General features: G+C 47.5%; 1 protein-coding gene across 1 annotated transcript in view; it reads left to right on the top strand.

Annotated features, from left to right (window-relative positions):
• The first annotated feature begins 7,078 nt into the window (after positions 1 to 7,078).
• The window catches only part of ccdc88c (coiled-coil and HOOK domain protein 88C), a 183,187-nt gene continuing 167,168 nt past the window's right edge, over positions 7,079 to 23,097 (top strand). Inside the window, exons 1-2 of the mRNA XM_078234492.1 lie at positions 7,079 to 7,682; positions 8,042 to 8,142. Coding sequence (XP_078090618.1) covers positions 7,614 to 7,682; positions 8,042 to 8,142 — 170 coding nt within the window. The 5' untranslated portion in view covers positions 7,079 to 7,613. The remainder of the gene's footprint in view (positions 7,683 to 8,041; positions 8,143 to 23,097) is intronic.

Below are 23,097 nucleotides of genomic sequence, written 5' to 3'. Positions count from 1 at the left end.
GGACCTTCTTGTTTCTAAAGAGCTTTGAGGCATCCTGAAGCTGTGAAAGGTGCTACATAAATGCAAGTCAGGTTGTCCAACTGTCTCTCTTGGTTTTGATTGGCGAAAGAAGTGGCCTTTAAAGCTGTTTTCCACCAATCAAGATAGTTTTCCGAATTTGCTCCTATCTCCAAAAAGAATGAAGGCAGTCAGGGCTTGGGACGAATTATTTTTGTCAAGGAAGTCAACAACAACAACTTGCGCTTATATAGCACCTCTACTCTCAGGGCACGTACGGAAGGAAAACAGGTATCAAAGTGAAAGAATTTAGGAAGACAAAAAAGACATTTATGAACTGATATTTTGGAAGAGCCATTTGTAGTTGGAAGACAAGAGGACAGCAAGGGTTCAGGGAAGAGGTTTGGCGGGGAGGGGGGGGGGGGTCATGTGGATTCTGCCATCAAGATACAGGAGAAAGGGAAGCACAAACACGCGTGCTGGTGCTGAAAGATATACACAGGGATTTTGGGTAGATGCGTGTTGACTATGGAGGTAAGAATGGGGCAAAGTCAAGAAGGGTATACATGACGCTCACTGTCACAAATTGTTAAATGGTCAGACATGGAGAAAAAGTCCCAGAATTTGGAGCTGAACTCTGCTTTTGTTAACTCTCAGTGCAGCCAACGGCAAAATGCGAAGACATGTATAGGGAGTTGAGGCAAGTGTCAGTCTTTCATATAACGATACTTTCCAGGCATTGTACTCAAGGCTGGCCTCTCCTGGGTAGAGAGGGGATTACAATGGCAGTGAGGTTTTGGTAATCTTTGCTCTCAGTAAATGGAACATTTTATGCACTATGTTGAGAGCAAAAATGAGATTTGCACTGACCTTTCAGATGAACAGAAAAAGGTTTAACAAGTAAAAAGGCAAAGGGAGAGATTAAATGTGTATAAGCTTTGAAATGAAGGTGTGGAATAATAGCTTCCTACAATACACCATCAGCCACACCTCAAACGTATTTTGTTGGTGACAGAACACTTTGGCACATCCCTGAGTTCATGAAAGATGTAATATAAATGCAAGTCTTTCTCTACAGGTGCATAACCCCTTTGAAATTCTTGCCTTCAACTCTCCGAGTCCTATGCTCTTGAATTCCCTTCTTAAACTTCTCTGCCCCTTCACCTCACATTTCTTTAGACTTTCCTTAAAACCTGCCTCTAACCAAGAACTTGGTTGTCTGTCCACATATCCCCATGTGCAACTTAGTGTCAGACTTTCTTTGATAACACTCCTGCCTTGGGACTTTTGATAATGTTAAAGGTGCTATATGATTACAGATTGGTGGGTGTTGTTGGTTGGGGGCAGGGTGGGGTGGGGGGGGGGGGGTATTGGTGGAATAGTGTGGAGGTGACCAACTGACCTCCAGTAATGGAGGTAGAATCAGCTGGAACTTCCACCTCCGATTGTTGTCTCATGTTGAAAACTGCGGGTGGCACAGTGGTTAGCGCTGCTGCCTCACAGCGCCAGGGCCTGGGTTCAATTCCCGGCTTGGGTCACTGTCTGTGCGGAGTCGGCACATTTTCCCCGTGTCTGCGTGGGTTTCCTCCGGGTGCGGGTGCTCCGGTTTCCTCCCACAGTGTGGAGGTGACCAACTGACCTCCAGTAATGGAGGTAGAATCAGCTGGAACTTCCACCTCCGATTGTTGTCTCATGTTGAAAACTGCGGGTGGCACAGTGGTTAGCGCTGCTGCCTCACAGCGCCAGGGCCTGGGTTCAATTCCCGGCTTGGGTCACTGTCTGTGCGGAGTCGGCACATTTTCCCCGTGTCTGCGTGGGTTTCCTCCGGGTGCGGGTGCTCCGGTTTCCTCCCACAGTCCAAAGATGTGCGGGTTAGGTTGATTGGCGATGCTAAATTCTCCCTCAGTGTACCTGAGTGTGGCGATTAGGGGATTATCACAGTAACTTCATTGCAGTGTTAACGTCAGCCTACTTGTGACGAATAATAGTATTAAAAATCCATCCAAAAGACAGAAAATGAGAGGCTGGCAGCCAGAATGATCATCCTCCGGGGCCTTCTAACCTGCACCCAGGGCTGAGCACATTGACTGGGCCCAGGAAAAGACCCACAAAGAGGTCCATCATTTACCTGCAGCCCTCTGCACTGAGTGGCCTAAGATCAGGAGTGTGGGACTAAGATCAGGAGTGTGGGACTGAGCTACAGCCTGATGTTTTAGAACCGCTCCTTCAGGTAGTCCTGAGTGTGTGATGTTGGCAGGTGCGATTTCTCAATGACAGCATCTGGTGGACGGGACTTCCTGCCAGCTGTATCTACTCCAGACCCCTTTCCCTGTAAAATAATGTGCTCGATATAAACTATCTGTTGTGTTAGCATGTAAGAGCGCAGGGGACAGAGAATGTGGCAGACATTCATCCAGTTCAGCAGTGATGACAGTCAAATTTAACTCAAAACATGGATCATTCAAACAGTCGTCAAAAGGATGCAACTAATTTCCTCTTTGCACAATAGCGCTCTCTCCTGGTGCCTTGTGTCAACACCAGGTTTCAGGAGGATGTGAGGGAAAGCTTTATTACCCAAAGGATGGTGACAGTCGGGAATGCGCTGCCTGGCAGGGTGGTGGAGGCGGGATGCCTCACATCCTTTAAAAAGTACCTGGATGAGCACTTGGCACATCATAACATTCAAGGCTATGGGCCAAGTGCTGGTAAATTGGATTAGGTGGGAGGTCAGGTGTTTCACACATGTTAGTGCAGACTTGATAGGCTGAAGGGCCTCTTCTGCACTGCATAATTCTATGATCGTATGACCAGCTCATGGTATGAACATAGAGGACAGCTAATAAATGCAATGACTTTCAGACTCGGAGCCTATAATAGCGTTAATTTCACAAACTGACCGGAGTGCAGATTCCTGGGCTGCTGATGAGAATAGAATAACAGATCATCTAGGAACAGCGAAAGACCACCTGGGTTAAACAAGCTCATCCTGTCAACCAAAGATTCATCTTTCCCATCTGCCTTTCCACCTCAATTCGATAATTCTTCAGAGACACAGATAATTGTCCCTGGCATCATATTCTTACTGGGAACTTACTCAGAAACGGAACAGTGAGCAAGGATCACCTGGCATCCACCCTTCAAAGGTGTCAGCTTTGGTTGGCCTTCTTCTTCAGAAGGTTTGAGCCCTTCTTCAGACACGAGCACACCAATCGAGATTTGACACTTCAGTGTCATGCCGAGGGAGTGCAGGACAGGCAGAGGTGCTGACTTCAGACCTTGTTGGCCCATTCAGCTGAATGTAAAAGATTCTTATGCACTATTTGAAGGAGAGCAGCAGAGTTCCCAATATTTATCCCCCAACCAACATCATTAAAAAGAGTGCAAATGAATTTCATCCACTGTAAAATGCTTTGGAGCATCCTGAAGTAATGAAAGATGCTGTAGAAATGCAAAGTTCTGCTGCACAGTCTCATAGAACCATGGAATCCCTACAGTGTAGACGGCAATCAGCCCATCAAGTCTTCACCACTGTGGGAGGAAATCGGAGCACCTGGAGGAAACCCACACAGACATGGGGAGAACGTGTAAACTCCACACAAACAGTCACCCGAGGCCGGCATTGAACCCGGGTCCCTGGTGCTCTGAGGCAGCAGTGCTAACCACTGTGCCACTGTACCTTGGAACTTCTCTGTCTAGAGAAGAGAATTTAATATAAGTTATTGGACAAGATGTCAAGGACTATGAACTTCTTATCTGTTTTTCGGTGGCTCAGTGGTGATGAGGGAAGTTGGTGGGTGATGGGGGAGTATAAAAGGTGGTGGAGAGGGTTTGGTAAGAACATGGGCCATCTCTGCAGTGAGATAGCTCACCAGCAAGACAACATCCTGGATATCCAACGGCAATCCGTCTGGGTGGGAGGAGGGTCTTTTTGGGTGGGTTAAACTCAACAACCGCACAACCGGCCAACTAGAGAAACACTGTAATAACCACGGGGGAATTGTATGAGAGGTATGGTATTTGAAAGCCTTACTCTAAGATGATGCCCTTACTTCCAGCTTCTGGACTACTTTAATTTGTGGGTTTTTTTGCAGTGGAATTATCCTTCGGCAGGACATATGGTTAATTTAAGCCTTATCCCATCTCCTACTGAGACTGTCCTTCACTTGGTTGGGCGGCACGGTGGTTAGCACTGCTGCTTCACAGCGCCAGGGACCCGGGTTCGATTCCCGGCTTGGGTCACTGTCTGTGTGGAGTTTGCACATTCTCCCCGTGTCAGCGTGGGTTTCCTCCGGGTGCTCCGGTTTCCTCCCACAGTCTGAAATACGTGCTGGTTAGGTGCATTGACCCAAACAGGTGCCGGAGTGTGGCGACCAGGGGAAATTCACAGTAACTTCATTGCAGTGTCAATGTAAGCTCTTACTTTGACTAATAAATAAACTTTACTTTAGGGAGTCAGAGTTGCAGCAAACTTGCTTCATATGAATCCTGGAACAATATTATTCTATTCTGCTTTCTAAACAAGCTCTCATAGATTTCAATTTCAATTCCACGTCTATTTGTCATTAAAATTGTGTTCATTCAATTGATCCCATAAAGTGATATATTATGAAAAGAGTACATGGTTTCAAAATAATGAGGAAAGGCTTGAATCAGACTGCATTGTAATTCTGCATCATTCTTAACCTCAACATCAGACTCTAGAATTATTACTCAATCTCCTTCCGTGCCTCGGTGTGGATCTTTGTTACCTCTTAATGTCATTTTTTCTGTTCCCGACTTGTATTTGTTTGGAAGATTAGAGTCTAGGATTTTGAAGGGCAGTTTGAGAATTGGCCCAGGTTAATTGCTTCACCCTGATGAAGGGTTCAAATCCAAAGAGGGCACATTGATAGTGAGAGTGAGGAATGAACCAGGTAGAAACTTTTCCCCCAAAGTCTGTTTGGGTGATGGAATGGAAGGGCAGTGAAGCAGGCAGTATAAATGGGTCCAAATTCAATTGTGTATTTTGAAAGAGACAAATGACTGAGGGAAGGGAGGAATGGAAATAAGTTACATTTCTATAGCACCCCTCGCAACTTTAACTCTTTTACTGAACTTTAACTCTCAACTGAACTTTAACTCTTAACTGCACATCAACTTTAATTATTTAACTGAAAATGGATACTACCAAGTTTACAAAAAACCTTGGCCAAGAAATATCCCTGATATAGAATCTTATCTTCTTCTTTGAGGAAAATTCCTTCAGTGTCCACCTCTTACGATGGTTAGCCTCTGTAGAGTTGTCGCTGGCAAACAAAGGACTGCGGTGACTTTTATCCACAAATCCTCCACTTGTTTCCAGAAGATTCTCTGTCATCCAGCCAACTGTGTAACCAGAAACTGATCACATGGCTCAAACATCCAATGAAATTACTTATGAACGACGGCATTACGCTTACTTCACATGACATTTACCACACATAATGGCAATAAAATTCGAGGCCACAATGTCTGAGACCAAAACAGAAAGTGTCAGATCACGGCTCCCAGGCCAGAATAACTTTATGACTTGCATCTAGTTTTAATTACAAGTTGACCAAAATTCCCAGCATGCTTAACTCTCAGCCAGAATAGCCATTTTAAAGCCACTATTGCCAATATTGTTATTAAATCATTGCTGTAGCCATTATTTCTCTGTCCACAGAAAGGTACTGAACAGCTTTGGGGTTACAAGGGAAACCTCTGAAACACCGGGTCAGAACATTTATATGCAGTCGGGGCCATGGCTGATGATGTTCTGGAGCTGCAAGATATCAAGGAAGCTGTGGCATCTGTGTCAAAATTATGGGGGCCATTAATAAATACCTCAGCCTCAAGAGGAATTTGGTTATAAAAAGTGCAAAATTCAATCAGGGGAGCCAAATGTTGGTTGTATCCATTGATTCCTTCATTAATGATTTATATCAATTGGCAAGAACTTGCAGTTATGGAACTCAAAACAAAAATTTATTTGCAACAGCATTGTTGATGGTCTGTTTCATGACAAGTTGTCAGAATTTTTTCAATATGAACAGAATTTGACTGTAGAAATGGCCGAATAGATCACAAGATAGGCCGAGTTGCCATGCAAAAAAATTGGAATGTGAAGTGGGATGAAGTTGAGGCTCAGGAGGAGTTGCAGTGGTTGCAGTATGTCCTACTTGGGGCCGTCCTGTATAATGTGCTGTGGTTGCAGAGTGTGTCCTACAGGGGGTGCATCTATATAATATCCTGTAGTTACAGGTTGTGTCCTACAGGGGGTGATCTTGTATAATATCCTGTAGTTACAGGGCGTGTCCTACAGGGGGCGTTCCTGTATAATTTATTGTAATTACAGGCTGTGTCCTACAGGCGGTGTTCCTGTATAATGCTCTGTAGTTACAGGGTGTCTCCTACAGGAGGCACTCCTGTATAATGCCCTGTAGTTACAGTCTGGATCCTACAGGGGGCGCTCCTGTGTGATATCCTGTAGTTACAGCTGAATAAGCGCAAATTACTGCGGATGCTGGAATCTGAAACTGAAAAAGAAAATGCTGGAAAATCTCAGCAGGTCTGACAGCATCTGTTCGGAAAGCTGCAGCGTTGATTTCCTGTAGTTACAGGCTATGTGCTGCAGGGGATGCTCCTGTGTGTTTATTGTAGTTACAGCCTGGTCCTGCAGTCAGCGCTCCTGTGTGATTTACTGTAATTACAGGCTGGGTCCTGCAGGGGGCGCTCGTGCGTGATTTACTGTAGTTACAGGCTGTGTCCTGCAGGGGGCGCTCCTGTGTAGTTTCCTGTAGTTACAGGCTGTGTCCTACAGGGGAGCGCTCCTGTGTGATGTGTTGTAGTTACAGGCTGTGTCCTGCAGGGGGCGCTCATGTGTGGTTTCCTGTAGTTGCAGGCTGTGTCCTGCAGGGGGCGCCACCTTCTCACTTTCCCGCTCTTTGGTCGCGGGGCCGGAATATTGTTAAAGCCCCGCCTCCACTCGGCGCCGATTGGCTGTGTGTGTATAAGGCGCAGCCAATGGTCGACTGGAGGGCAGCAGTCTGTGCTATCATTGGCTGTCCCTCTGTCAGTCAGCGCAGTGGTTGGTTGCCGCTGGTTACAGTTCCAGTGCCGCGGGAGCGCCGCTTTGTTCCCGCATCGGGATCTTCACCCAGAGCCCAGCCAGAGCCCGCACTGGAAGCGGCAGAGCCTCCCTGATCCTCACCCAGTGTCCAGCCAGAGCCCGCACTGGAAGCGGCAGAGCCTCCCTGATCCTCACCCAGAGTCCAGCCAGAGTCCGCACTGGAAACGGCAGAGCCTCCCTGCCCCTCACTCTGACTCTCTGATCCGCAGGGTAAGGGGAGGCTCGGCCAGGTTGTTATGGAGCTTCGGGAGTCTGCTTGAAGTTTTGCTGCTGGGCTTTGCGGGGATTTGGGCTGTTGAGAGATTGGGCTGAGCGGGGGGCGCTGATGTGAGGATCGGGAGCCCGGGACACAGAGGCAGAAGCAGCCTGGGGTTCCTGCTTTTCACCCAGCAACTCCCCTTCTCAGAGGCTGCAACAACCCGGGACTCTGCACAGAGCATGGTGTGAATCAGTGCCCCCCACCCCGACCCTGTCCCTGTCTCTGCCAATGCGAACTATGGATGTGACCATTTCTGAGCTGATGGAGCAGTTTCTGGAGAGCCCGCTGGTGACCTGGGTAAGTGTGTGCCCGGTTAGAGTAGGTTTAAACTGTGGCAGCGTGAGTGTCTGTGAGTGTGTGGCAATGTGAGTGGGTGGCAATGTTGTGAGTGCGTGTGGCAGTGTGCGTGTGTGGCCTTGTGAGTTGAGTGTGTGTATGTGTGGTAGTGTTGTGAGTGTGCAGCAGTGTTGTAAGTGTGTGTGCAACAGTGTCGAGTGTGGATTTGTCTACTTCTGTTTGCAGCTACAGTGTAACTTTTCCTGGTTGCTAGCGGTGGAAATATTACAACCTGTTCAGATGCTGCGGGTGGAAATTGTAGCATTTTTTTAAAAATCACCTGGTAGTAATATTTTATTTTGTTTTAAATTGCGTTTCAGGTAAAAACCTTTGGGCCAGTGGGTACAAAGAGCAATGAGAAGGTCAGCACATTCATGGATCTAGTGGATGGGGTGTTTCTGCACAAAATCATGTTACAAATGTGAGTTTCTTTTTCTTTCTATCGTTTTCAATATGACGGTTGTAACGGCTTCAGAGCAGATTTGATCATTCTAAAACCACATCCTCAACAGCACTCGAGCTGCACACGTACCCTAGGCTGAGTGAGTGATTCGGGGAGTTTGGTTCAGGGAGACCCCCCTTAGGCTGGTCCCTCTGCTCTGAATATAACATTGAATAAAGTCTGGCCCACATTCGCTGGATGGTTCCTGATTGTGATATTATCCCCTCAATCAGACTGCTTTGAAAGGTTAACAAACTGTGCTGTGCTGTGCCTGGGGAGTTGTGGATGGAGAGAGAGAGAAGCTGTTTTTACAGTGGAGTTTATCAAGTGTCCCGTTGGGTTGGGATGCCTGCTGGGCTGTTTGATGGGGCAGGAAGTGGGATGGAGAGGAGAGATCCTGAGGAAGGGCTGGGGGTTGTTTGGGTAGAAAGCCAATAGTTATGCGAGTTTGGAAGAGGTTGTTGCTGTGTGTCCTGCCCAGAGGCATTGTGTGTGTGCCAGAGACTGATCCAGAAAACATGAGAGTGGTGATAGAAAGACCTCCGCCTACCCACAGTGCAAATTTATAAAGTGCAAACAACAACTTACATTTGTCTAGCGCCTGTAACATATAGAAAAGTCCCAATGTGCTTCAAGGGAATTAAATAATAGTTTTAAAACTATGTCCAGCCTCTCAGATGTCGTTCATAGAAATCATAGAAACCCTACAGTGCAGAAGGAGGCCATTCGGCCCATCGAGTCTGCACCGACCACAATCCCACCCAGGCCCTACCCCCACATATTTACCCGCTAATCCCTCTAACCTATGCATTTTAGGATTCTAAGGGGCAATTTTTAACCTGGCCAATCAACCTAACCCGCACATCTTTGGACTGTTGGAGGAAACCGGAGCACCCGGAGGAAACCCACGCAGACACGAGGAGAACGTGCAAACTCCACACAGACAGTGACCCGAGCCGGGAATCGAACCCAGGACCCTGGAGCTGTGAAGCAGCAGTGCTAACCACTGCGCTACCGTGCCGCCCTGTAGCGTGAAATAATTTCAGGCTACAGGTTATAATGGCTGTTATAGAAACTAGAAGCAGGAGGTGGCCATTCGGCCCTTCAAGCCTGCTTTACCATTCATTATGATCATGGCTGATCATCCAACTCAATATCCTGATCCCGCCTTCCCCCCATATCTTTGACCCCCTTCACCCTAAGTACTATATCTAACTGCTTTTTGAAAACATACTGAGGGGAATTTTCCCATTCCCTCCCCCGCCACAAGAATCATAGTGAGCAGGGGCCGGATCATGAAAAGATACGTTGACCTGGGGCGGGATTTTCCGGTTTTGAGGTGAGCGCAGCTGGAAAATCCCACCCCCTATGTTTTGGCCTCAATGACTTTCTGTGGTAGCGAATTCCACAAACTGAACTCTCTCTGGGTGAAGGAATTCCTCCTCATCCATGTCCTAAACCGTCTACCCTGTATCCTCAGACTGACCCCTGGTTCTGGACTCCCCCACCATCAGGAACATCTTTCTTGCATCTACTCTGTCTAGTCCTGTTAGACTTTCTGGTAAACCTTCTCTGCACTCCCCCTAGAACAAGAAAATCCTTCCTCGGATAAGGAGACCAAAACCGCACACAGTATTCCAGGTGTGGCCTCACCAAGGCCCTGTATAACTGCAGCAAGACATCCCTGCTCCTGTACTCGAATCTGGAACAGTGGCACAGCGGTTAGCACCGCTGCCTCACAGTGTCAGGGACCCGGGTTCAACCCTGGCCTTGGGTGACTGTCTGTGTTAAGTTTGCACCTTCTCCCCGTGTTTCCGGGTGCTCTGGTTTCCTCCCACAGCCTAAAGATGTACAGATTAGATGGATTGGCCATGCTAAATTGTCCCTTGGTGTCCAAAGATGTGTAGGCTAGGGGGATTAGTGGGGTAAATATGTGAGGCTATGGCGATAGGGCCTGGGTGGAATGCAGTGTTGGAGAGTTGGTGAAGACTCAATGGGCCGAATAGCCTTCTTCTGCACCGTAGGGATTCTATGATTCTAGGGATTCTATTTTCCAATCCTCTTGCTATGAAGGCCAACATACCATTTACCTTTTGTACTGCCTGCTGCACCTGCACGCTTAACTTCAGTGACTGGCATTATCAGATCCTTCCATGGCCTCACCCCCTTTCTAGTTGTAACCTCCCCTGGCCCTACAACCAAGGCAACAAGACTCTCTCAAGACACACTTTTATTGCCTTTCACATAATCTCCCAAGTCGATTCACAGGAGTGATTATCAGACACAGTTTGATACTGAACTACAGGAGGAGATATTAAGAGCAGGTCAAAGCTTGGTTAAAGAGGTAAGTTTTAAGGAGCATCTCCTCAGAGGAGAGTGATGAGTTGGGGCAAAGGGGGAGGGGATTGGAATTCCACAGCCTCAGGTCGAGAAAGCTGAAGGTATGGCCAGCACTGGAGGCAGCTGTCAAGGATCTAAGCTCCGAAACTGCTTTCCCAGTCCCCTCCTTTATGATACCCAGTGGCCAAATGAACCACACTGCCCTTTGCCCTGCATTGGGGAGACCAGACTGTGTGATCGCTTTGCAGAATCTCTCTGTTTAATCCTCATGTGTGATCCCCAATGGCTTCCTGTCGTTTTAATTCCCCGCCTCATTCCCACTCTATACATCTCCAAACAGATCAACCTTATACTGAGTTTAAGATTTAAGTTGGCTCCTGGAATCATGGAATATTGTGTCCCTTTCTGGGCATCACCCTTTAAGAAGAATTGCCAAGTCTTGGAGAGTGTGCAGAGGAGATGAACTCAAATGATTCCAGTGACCTGAGTGGATAGCCTGGGATTATTCTTCTTGGAGCAGAGATGGTTAATGGGGGATTGAATGGAAATGTTCAAAATGATGAGTGGCTTTGATCAAGTAAATAAAGAGTAACTGCAGTTTCAGAGGAATTGATAACCAGAGGATGTGGATTGAAGACAAATGGTGAATGAATGAGAGGCAAGTGAAGAACTGTTTAAATGCAGTGAATTGTGATGTGCAGGAGAGATGGGAATAGATTCAAACATCAAAATAAGGTGCATTAATCGGGTAAAGATTGGCAGGGAAGCAGCAGGCTATAATTTGAGAACAGTTTGAAAGAATGAGAATGCTTTCAAAGAATTTGCACAGATTTAATGGGCTGAATGGCCTCCTTCAGTGCTGAATCATTCAGTGAATGCAGTGGCCAGTACAGACGATCGAGTGATGGTTTTAAATGCTCGCTGGAGTGAGATGGCACCTGTGACTGCAACAATGGGCCAGCAGCAATCTTTACAGTAATTAAACACACTGCTTGTATCATTGAAGGCTTGTATTAATATTCATTGGTTCAGTATGTGTGTCAAATCGTCTGGGATCGTGTGAATTTTACTCAATGATTAAGGCTGATGCTCTGACTGGCTCCAACTGATAAAAGCATTTTAAGTTCACTTCTAAACCACAAGACCACAAAAAAGCAATGTCCACAATCTGAAATAGGAATTGAGAAGTTCCTGACTTCCTGAGTTTATAAAACTTTGGTTAGGCCACACTCTCTGGTTCTGCTTCAGTACTGCGTTCAGTTCTGGTTGCCACGTTACAGGAAAGATGTATAGACTTTGGAGAGAGTGCAGAAGAGGTTTGCCAGGAAGCTGCCTGGGTGAGAGGGTATGAGCTATAAGAAGAGGCTGAACAAACTAGGAGCGGCGGAGGCTGAGGGGAGACCTGATAGAAATGTATAAAATTCTGAGAGGGTTGACAGTCAGAATCTTTTTCCCAGAGTTGAAATGTCTAATACTCGCGGGCACGCACTTAAGGGGAGAGGGGGAAAGTTTGAAGGTGATGTGAGGGGCAAGTTTTTTTTACATAGAGTGGTAGGTGTCTGGAACACGCTGCCAGGGGTGGTGGTGGAGGCAGATACGATAGGGGTGTTTAAGGGGTTTTTAGATAAACACATGAATATGCAAGGAATAGAGGATATGGAACAAGGGCAGGCAGAAGGGATTAGTTTAATTTGGCGTCATGTTGGGCACAACATCGTGGGCCGAAGGGCCTGTTCCTGTGTTGTGCTGTCCTGTGTTCTATGCTGTAAGTGTACAACAGAGTATACCTGATTGAAACCTTTCAGAGGAGTATTGACAGGGTGGATATGGAGAGGATGTTTCTTCTTATGGGAGAATCTCGATCTTGGGCGCGTTGATAATAAATTCTCATTTCAGAATGATGAGAATATTTTTCTCTCAGAGGCTCCTGAATCTTTGGAACTTCCCCTAAAGGCAGTGGGTGCAGAGTCTTTGAGTGTTTTTGAAGCAGAGCTGGATAGATTCTTGATTAACAAGGCGATGAGCTGATGGAATGGCGCAGCACGCTCCAAGGGACAAGTGGCCGTCTCCTGCTCTGAATTCATATGTTGGTTTGGGAGACGGGTGCACTGGGAGATCTGAGCTGTCGGTGGGTGCTGGCGTCCGGTGTAGCAGGGCTGTACCCAGTCTGTTTGCTTGGGGGAACTCGTATGTTGAGCTTTGAATTCTGACATTGCGTTTAAATCCAGCCAGTGCTGATGAGGTGGAAATCCCCTCTGTGGCCTTGTTCCTTCCCCTGTCTCTGTAACCTCCTTCTCCAGCCTTCGAACTCTCCTTGAACTGAGATCACCAACTCTGGCTCCTTAGGAATCCCCTACTTGCATTGGCTTGTCACTGGCAGCCATGCTTTCTGCTATCTGGAATTCCCTTCCCTAATCCTTTGCATCTCCTAGTTTAAACTCTTTAAACCTACCCCGATGACCAAGTTGCTGGCGGCCTGACCAGATGCCTCCCCTTGGCGCCAACACTTCTTTGAAACATCTAGGGGTATTTTCCTATGTTCAAGGTGCTATATAAATGCAAGTTTCTGTGTTGCACTGTGTGTAGGGGTTCAGTGTGAAATGAGGATTGACTCTCTCGGCCCAGTTCCCACTGGGTGTTGGCAGAGTTGCTGCCTAATTAATCATCTCACTCAAAGGGCATGAGGTGTAATGGAGGAAATTGGCAGCAAACCAGAGGCAACATGAAGGAGGATATTTTTTACACAGCGAGTTGTTGTGATCTGGAGCGCAGAACCTGAAAGGGAACTGGAAGCAAATTCAATAATAACTTTGACAAGTGAAATCGGATAAATGCTTTTCAGGGAAAATAGGGCCAAAGGGAAGGAGCAGGGGATTGGATTAATTGGATAGGTCTTTCAAAGTTGGCAAGGACACAATGGGCCGAAAGATCTCTTTCTGTCCACTCCCAGTCCAGTCCTGTCGTCGGCAAGTTCTGTAACCCAGAGATTACTTACAAAGCATCAGTGAAACTATCACAGCCAAACTGAAGTTAAGCTGACAAATGTAACTCGTACAGCGAATCGCTGGGGAGAATACCTGGGAAGGAATGAGAAGAGAAAAATTAAACAGTATAAAGCAAATAACTGAATAAAGGTTCATAAATAGTTACCCACTTCTCACTTCAGCATTGAATGGGTGAAGCAGACACCTCGATGCTTTGAGGGGAAGTCTTGATGAGTCCAAGAAGGAGAGGGATACGGGACAGGCTGTGAAAGGGTTAATCGGCACAGAGCTGGATTTCCGGCGCTGTAAGCTCCGCCCCAGAAATCAGGGCGGAGCTGCCTAATATATTCAACCGCTCATTTAAATATCATTTCACTCCCATTAGTGGGCCCAGGACTGAACTCTCCGGGGCCCCTAGCATCTCCATCTCCCTCCCCCCCCCCCCCCCCCCCCCCCCCCCCCCCCACCCCCCCTCACCAGGAGTGGTTCACTCCAGCAGGGTTTACTATCACTGGCAGCCCGACCCCGCTGGAGTGAAGGGGCAATCGAGACACCCCCCCCCAGAGGGTCAGGCACCCCCTGGGCATTGACAGCCCAGCAGTGCCAGCCTGGGCCCTTGGCACACATAAATATTTCTGCTTTTTTCCTCCTGAGTCTTTATCATGCGATCCTAGAATCAGAATTTATGTCACACTATTTGTAACTCCCACAGTTGCGTGGACCTGCAGAGTTTCACTGGCTGTCTTGTCTGGAGACAATACACATCTTTTTAGCCTGTCTTGATGCTCTCCCCACTCCCATTGTTTTGTTTCTTAAAGACTGGATTAGTTGTAAGTATTCGCATTCCAACCATTATTCATGTAAATTGAGTCTGTGTCTTATAAGTTCTGTTTGTGAACAGAATTCCCACTCACCTGAAGAAGGGGCTCAGAGCCTCGAAAGCTTGTGTGGCTTTTGCTACCAAATAAACCTGTTGGACTTTAACCTGGTGTTGTTAAACTTCTTACTGTGTTTACCCCAGTCCAACGCCGGCATCTCCACATCCCCTTGGCACTGACCAAGGAACAAAGTGACAACGCCTAGTGGGTAGCGCCAAGGGGTGGGGCCTAATAGGGGGCAGGGCCTGATGAGGGCAGGACTTATGGGGGCAAATGGGGGGTCCCGCTGCCACTCTGCACTGGGATCTGTGACAGAGGGAGGGGGGGGGTGGGTGGCAGCGACCGGGGCTGGCCATTGAGGTGGGGGGGTGGTGGCAGCCTGCTGGGGGTCATCGGGGCTGCAAGGGGGAGGGGAAGTGGATCGGGGGAGGCAGAAGATCAAGGTGGGCCGGCATGGGGAGGTGGGGATCGAGGCTGGCCCGGACCCGTCCAGGGTGCCAGCGATTGGGCTGTGGGTGCATCGCACGGCCAGTGATGCGGGGGCCGGGGGGCCGGCCAGCGATCGGGAGGCCAGCAGTGGGGGGTCACTGCGCATGTTCCAGTCTCCGCTCCGACAGATCGGCACATGCTCAGCTGCCGGCCTCTCCAGCGGGAATATGCCCTGCCTACTGATTTTTGGACTGATTTACGCAGTGCACAGAGCGTGGGAGATTCATTTTGAAAATCCTGTTAAAAAAACCAACGGAATTGACTCCAGTTTTTACATAAATTCAACATTTAGAATTTTTTGGGGAGAATCCCAGCCCCTGTATTTGATTTTGGGAATGGGAATTGTGTGGAATGTGGGCTTCTCCACTCTAATTATCCGTTTCCTTTAAAACTTCTTGCACTGTCGGGATTCTGTGATAATTCTACAATAAAATAAGCTATTGCACAGTAGAACTTTGGTTGCCAGGCTGCAAACAAAACCTTTAATGTATTGGGAGGTTTTGCAATGATTGTAACAAATGCTGTCCAAAGAAATAGTTTACTGCAATGTTGTTTTGATGTACGTCCAACAGCAAGATCAGAGTCAATGAATTGTGCCGTTTCTTAACTCATTTTACATCAAGGGATCTGCTTTTTGTACTTTTGAAGTCAGGACTGGAATATATTCGCACTCCCAGGACAGGTACAGCACGGGGTTAGATACAGAGTAAAGCTCCCTCTACCCTCTGAGTGAAGAAGCTTCTTCTTAACTCCCCTTTTCCCTCTCCCTCTTCCCTTGAATCTCTGCCTCCTGCCTATTAACTTCTACTAATGGAAAAGTGCCTTCCTATCCACCCTCTCTCTGCCCCTCATAATCTTATACACGTCTATCAGGTCCTCTCTCAACCTTCGCTGCTCCAAGGAAAACAGTCTCAGCCTATCCAATCTCTCCTCATAGCCCTGGCAGCATCCTGGTGAATCTCCTCTGCACCGTCTCCAGTGCAATCACATCCTTCCTATAGTGTGGCGACCAGAACTGCACACAGTACTCTAGCTGTGGCCTGACCAGTGTTTTACACAGTTTCTGTATGACCTCCCTGCTCTTGTATTCAATGCTTCGACTAATAAGGACAAATATTCCATATACATTCCTAACCACCTGATCTACCTGTCCTGCCACCTTCAGGGACCTGTGGATATGAACTCCAAACTCCCTGTGATCTTCAGTGCTTCCCAGGGTCCTACCATTCACAATGTAATCCTTTGCCTTGTAAACCCTCCCCAAGTGCGTTACCTCACACATTGAGGTGGAATTCAGTTTGCCACTGCTCTGCCCACCCAACCAGTCCATTGCTATCCAACCAGTCTCCTGCTATCCTTCTCACTATTTACCACCCGACCAACTTCTGTGTCATCCGCAAACCTCTTGACCATATAATCACTACATTTAACCATTTCCCACAGGAACTCTGGGTCAGATCAGAGTGACGTCGAGATTAGACTGGGTAATATTCGAGTGACGTATAGACTAGACTGGGTAACATTAGAGTGACGTCTAGACTAGACTGGGTAACATTAGAGTGAGGTCGAGACTAGACTGGGTAAGATCAGTTTGATGTCAAGACTAGACTGGGTAAGATCAGAGTGAGGTGTAGTCTAGACTGGGTAAGATCAGAGTGAGGTGTAGTCTAGACTGGGTAAGATCAGAGTGAGGTCTAGACTAGACTGGGTAAGATCAGAGTGAGGTGTAGTCTAGACTGGGTAAGATCAGAGTGAGGTGTAGTCTAGACTGGGTAAGATCAGAGTGAGGTCTAGACTAGACTGGGTAAGATCAGAGTGAGGTCTAGACTAGACTGGGTAAGATCAGAGTGAGGTGTAGTCTAGACTGGGTAAGATCAGAGTGAGGTGTAGTCTAGACTGGGTAAGGGCGGAAGGATATTTCAGGATATTTGTGAACCATTTGTGTTTTAAAAGCCTGGCAGCTTTTATCGCTGTGGACTTTGCCTGATTTATTGAATTTCACATCACACCATGAACTTAACCTTTGTGTTTCCAGTTCAATACCTTAAGCACTGGGTCAGTGGTTCCCAGAGTGCATCCCAGGGGGTAAAGCTGATGCCTCGAAGCCAACAGCCACCTGTGTCCGCTTGGCAGCTATTACATTTGGCGATTTGATTTGATTTATTATTGTCACGTGAATTAGTATACAATGAAAAGTATTGTTTCTTGCACACTATACAGACAAAGCATACTGTTCATAGAGAAGGAAACGAGAGCATGCAGAATGTAAAAGAGTGAGAGTGAAGTTTTCAAAGCACAGAATGAGAGTAAAAGATAGAATGAGAAGGAGATCCTGGGCACATGGAGGTTTTCATTTCTTCCTCAAACCAAAGATGCCAACGGCAACTCGGTGGCCGAGTGAGTAGGAGCTGGGTTGGCCGTCACAAGTTGTGATTGTATGACTAAAGGAAAGCACTGTAAGCTTTATACATCACCTCTCACTGGCGATATATAAATTCAGCCTGGATTCTCCAGAGCTTCAAAGAATGAGAGGTAATCTCACTGAAACCTACAAATTCCTGAAAGGGATAGACAGGATAGATGCGGCTAAGATGTTTCCTTTGGTTGGGGAGGCTAGAACCAGGGAGCACAATTCCAAAATAAGGGAAAGGCACTTAGGATCGAGATGAGGAGAAATGTCTTTACACCAGGAATTGTGGATCTTGGAATTCCCTACCCCAGAGCACTGAGTGTGTTTAAAGCAGAGATTAACAGTTTGGGACATGGGGAACGTGTGGGTGGTGGGGAGGGGCAAAGTGGGGGGAGGGGGAATGCAGGGGGAAGGCATTGAAATGGATAATCAGCCATGATCATAGTGAATGGCAGAGCAGGCTCGATGGGCTGAATGGCCTCCTCCTCCTCCTAGGTTCCATGTTCAGAAACTTGGGATGACTCTTTGTGCTTTACAGTCAATGAAGAACCTTTTGATTTGATTTATTATTGTCAGGTGTATTAATATACAATGAAAAGTATTGTTTCTTGTGTGCTGTACAGACAAAGCATACCGTTCATAGAGTACATAGGAGAGAAGGAAAGGAGAGGGTGCAGAATGTAGTGTTACGGTCATAGCTAGGGTGTAGAGAAAGATCAACTTAATATAAAGTCGGTCCATTCAAAGGTCTGACAGCAGCAGGGAAGAAGCTGTTCTTGAGTCGGTTGGTGCGTGACCTCAGACTTTTGTAAATTTTTCTCGATGGAAGAAGGTGGAAGAGAGAATGTCCGGAGTGCGTGGAGTCCTTAATTATGCTGGCTGCTTTGGTGAGGCAGCAGGAAGTGTAGACAGAGTCAATGGATGGGAGGCTGGTTTGCATGATGGATTGGGCTACATTCATGACCCTTTGTTGTAGTCCCTATTGTATGAAGCAAGCCGGGTACTTGAAATGTTTTGCATACGTAGATACAAATATTTCATTTGTCTAATGCTGAGTGTGATTCTGACTTCAGTGGAATTGAAATATCAAATAGGGAGGCTGTGTGATGATCCTGTGTTTGTGTAAATCGTGGGTTTCTCTGTGAGAACAGCTTTGTAATTAATGGTGATGATGCTACATAAGGCATATTGTCTGATGCTGGGTGTTGTGGGCTTGTTCCTCAGAGACTGGTTAGCCATTCATGGGCCTTTAAGAGAATTAATGGCAGTTGCCTTGTGAATCGAGCTTGGGCCTTCCATTGCTGCCTGAAAGATCAGCTGGAAGTATTCCTGCACTCTGTATCCAAGGAAGACAAATTGGAGCATTTTCTAAATGGTGAGAAACTCTGGGCTGGGAGATGTGTGAGTGCGAGTTGACAAATCATTAACAGCCAGTGTACAGGTACAGAAACACAAATCAAAAAGCCTTTGCAATGTTAGCCTTTACCCCAAAGGGACTGGAATACAAAGAAGTGATCTTTCACTTATACAGAGCCTTGTTCAGACCCCGTTTACAGATCAGCACAGCTGAGGAAGACATTGTCGTGTTGATAATGTTACTGGACGAGTAATCCAGAGGCCCAGGCTAAAGCTCTGGGGACACGGGTTCAAATCCCACGGCAGCTGGTGGAATTTAAATTCAGTTAATTTTAATTTGGAATTGAAAGCTGGTTCCAGTGACCCATCGATTATGTAAAAACACATTCACCAATGTCCTTTAGGGAAGGAAATCTACTGTCCTTACCTGGTCTGGCCTATATCTGACTCCAGAGCCACAGCAATGTGGCTGATTCTCAACTGCCCTCTGAAATGGCCTAGCGAGACACTCAGACCAGGTGCAGTTAGGGATGGGCAGTAAACGTTGGCCCAGCCAGCGATGCCCACATCCTAATCGAAGAATAAAAAGAAAACCTGCCCTGCAACTAAGTAAAATCAAGTGGCCTTTTGATAGGCTGAATGAAGTATCATTGACCTCTTTGGGAAGAATTTAAGGCCCTTCCCCGGGCAGCTTTGGGGGTGGAACATTTAACCGAGCAGAGGGGTGACGGGTTGGGACTCTGCCACCTTCTCCACTCTGCCCCCGCTTCAGTCCCTTGCAGGAAGGCTGCGGATGGCCTCCCAGCTCACCCACAAGGGTACCATCGATGCCAACTTCAGGGCCTCGTTCCAATGCTGCTGATATTCATCCAGCGGGATGGGGTCTCGCCGCACGGGAAACCTGAACATGTCTGTCAGTGCTCCCTCCCTCACTCACTCACTCTGTTCCTCCCTTCCTGGCTCCCTCCCTCGCTCCTTCACTCCCTCCCTCCCTCGCTCCCACCTTCCCTGCTTCCCTCGCTCACTCCGTCCCTCCCCCTCCTACCTCCCTCACTCCCTGCCTCTCTTCCTGCCTCCTTCCCTCCCTCGCTCACTCCGTCCCTCCCTCCCCCCCGTCATTCAAAGGGGTTCAGTGCCTAATTGAAGGACTGGCATTGGGAAGAGGGGGAGGGTGAGAGCAATATCTGACACCCCACCCACTCCGCCATCCCCTCTGCCCCGGCGATGCTAAGTAGTTTTTGGAGAATTGGTTACTGAAGGAACTGTAGTTCGTTCGGTTCCCCCATTGGCCGCCGTGCCATCGGCAAACTGACCCCAGCCAAATGTGCAATCATTGATCAGAAGCAATCAGATTCCAGTCTCTCCCAGCACCCCTCCTGCTTATTGTGTTGTTCCTCAGAGAGCACAGACAGCTAATGACAGGCTGCATCCCCATCAATTTACTGTCATTTGTTGCTTAACTGTGTCAACATAGTTCAGTGACTAACCTCTGGAGGGATGACAGCGCAGAGAGCACTGCCCGGCACACAAAGCTGAGAAAGGCTTTGCTCGAACCCTGAGATCAAACTCCAGCTACTGCCTAAGGTGTTTCAGTAAAATACTGCACTGCTTACTGTAGGAGCACAAAAACCTGGCTCGCACTCCCTTGAGGTTTGAAGATTGAGGGGTTATCGGAACAATCTAATTTGGACGTTAAAAGGGACCAGTTTGGGTCGTTATGGAAACAGTTTTCTCCAGTAGGGAATTGGCAGCCTGAAAGCTGAGAATGAGAGACAGAGCAGGAGTGATTCAGAAAGCCTTTCATTACAAATGGTCAGGGAAATCTGTAACTGCAGCAGGATAGAAGGGCTGAATGGCCTCCTCCTTTTTGTGTTCCACCCATTCTTCCTCCAGTAGAAACACTCGGTGTAGGAAGAATGCTGCAGCTTTTTGAGAGAGTGCACTGCGTTATCACTGAACATTGACGCCATTCTCAAATGTATCAGGTGTTAACTCTGAAATATTTGATGGGAATTGCAGCTCTTGGCCCCAGACTGTTGGTCAGTTGCATAATCCACAGCTCAGTGGTTAACACGGAGTCTGATTTTATGTGACGTGCACAAATTCTAAGTCTGGAGTTGATGATATGTCTTTGTTTGATCGAGTACAGTCATGTGTATCATCTACTAACATACCGGGATTAACTCCCTAACTGACCCTCCGTTAACTCTCGCTCTCCTGGGCCAGGTTAACAATAGGGTTCAAGTTCCTCCAGACAACCAAAAACCCCGGGGGTGAGCAGCTCGGAACTGAGTGAACTTCTTTCAGATAAACAAAATCAACAGAGTGAGGGGATGAACTAAAAGGCAGCCCCTTAAAGGGGAACCACGTCAGAGTAAACAGAATCGAAATGGAAACTTCAAACATCAACAAAAAATGTGCTTGAGGGGGGATTGAGAAACAGCCGAGTCCCTTGCAGTGCCCAGAAGGCCTCGCTGACACTGGAAGACACCGAGTGCTCTCTCCCCAGTGTCACCTGGCAGCAGACATAGCCATGGAGGAGGGACAGGCAGTCGGAGTGGATGAGTTTCTTGACCTTATGCCGTCTAGACTTAGTAATGACCAGCTTGGCCAGGTGCAGGAGCAAGGGGAACGAGGAGATTCTTCTCCCTACACCCCCCCCCCCCCCCACAACCCCCATACCCCCTGCACCTCACCACCACCCCCACGCCCCCTGCACCCCCCACCACCCCCATCCCTCTGCACCGGGAGCCCCAGCGTTGATGTGAGCACCCATGTCTCTCCTGAAGGGAATGGTTAGTTGGACAACATCGTTCTCAAATGGGAGAATTTGAACCAACACCAAATATCAACCAATGGACTGAACACAGGAGAAACATTTTCAAATCGAAGGGTTTTATGAGGGGGAATTCCAGTCTCCCCAAAGGTCAAGAGAAAGGTCATTGTGTGAAATAAGTATGTTTCACTATGATAGATATTACCTTTAGTTTGATGGGCTGAATGGCCTCCTCCTGCACTATAGGGTTTATTGTTTATTTATTAGTGTCACAAGTAGGCTTACATTAACACTGCAATGAAGTTACTGTGAGAATCCCCAGTTGTCACACTCCAGCGCCTGTTCGGGTACACTGAAGGATAATTTAGCCAGGCCAATGCACCCAACCAGCACGTCTTTCGGACTGTGGGGGGAAACCGGAGCACCCAGAGGAAACCCACGCAGACACGGGGAGAACGTGCAAACTCCACACAGTGACCCGAACTAGGAATTGAACCCGGGTCCCTAGCGCTATGAGGCAGCTGTGCTAACCACTGTGCCACCGTGCCATCCTGGATTCAATGATTCTATGAAAGGAATATGGAGAAGAACTGAAGAACAGTGTTAGCCTTGACTAATAACAATGGTGAGGTTGACTGGATGGACTGAGTGGCCTCTTCTTCTTCCTGGGAGCTATTAAGGAAGTAAGAGTTTTAACAACACCAGGTTAAAGTCCAACAGGTTTATTTGGTAGCAAATGCCATTAACTTTCGGAGTGCTGCCCCTTCATCAGATGGAGTGGATGTCTCCATTGGTATTTGCTACCAAATAAACCTGTTGGACTTTAACCTGGTGTTGTTAAAACTCTTACTGTGTTTACCCCAGTCCAACGCCGGCATCTCCATATCGTAGCTATTAAGGGAGCCAGGCCAGCAGGATTAGTGAAGAAATTTGGCGACATTGTGTGAAACGTAAGCTAGGAAAGTCATGTTCCTGAGGCAGACTGCTATTCAGACAATGTGTTGAGTCTCTCAGAGAAAACAGGGCCTGTGAGGAGGGTGATTGTCCCGGCTGAAATGAAAACAGTTTTGTTTCGAATACTGGCTACACGTTGAAATGGGCTAAAAGTGCAGCTACTGCTTGTGTGTGTTTAAAAAGAGCTGCTTTTCAGTGAATGGATCCTCAGCTGCACTGCCTTTTGCTGAAATTAAATCATTGAACTTGGTGAATTGAACGCAGGATGCGGATAGTCAGTGGGTGCTCGGGGATGGGGATGCGATACACGGCCCTGGTTAGGCTTTTCCTCTGATATTTCCTTGCGATCCAGGCTGGCTGCAGCTTCCTTTAGAGATCTGGATATGTCCCAAATTGGATATGTGACACGCCTCTAGTATCAGTTCAGGAGAAAGACAGGATTTACATCGTGGCTTCCACAACTCAACAGACCCCAAAGCATCACGCAGCTGATAAAATACTTAAAAAGTGTGAGAAGTATCGGAGTGAATGTGTGCACAGCAAGATCCCACAAACTGCACACAGCTGAAAAGACTCAGACATCCAGCACAGAACCTTCCATTCGGCCCATCACATACCTGCTGGCTTTTTGATCGAGTAGTCGTGCTTCTTCCCACTTCCCGTTTTGTCCGTAACTCTGCAAGTTCCTTATCCGGCTCACCCTTCAAACTACAAGCAGAATCAACTTGGACCAGTGTTCCGGAGTGA

The sequence above is a fragment of the Mustelus asterias genome, chromosome 18 (assembly GCF_964213995.1).
Source record: "Mustelus asterias chromosome 18, sMusAst1.hap1.1, whole genome shotgun sequence".
Classification (NCBI taxonomy): domain Eukaryota; kingdom Metazoa; phylum Chordata; class Chondrichthyes; order Carcharhiniformes; family Triakidae; genus Mustelus; species Mustelus asterias.
Note: the sequence above shows the minus strand (reverse complement) of the source record. Positions and strands in the feature narration are given on the sequence as shown.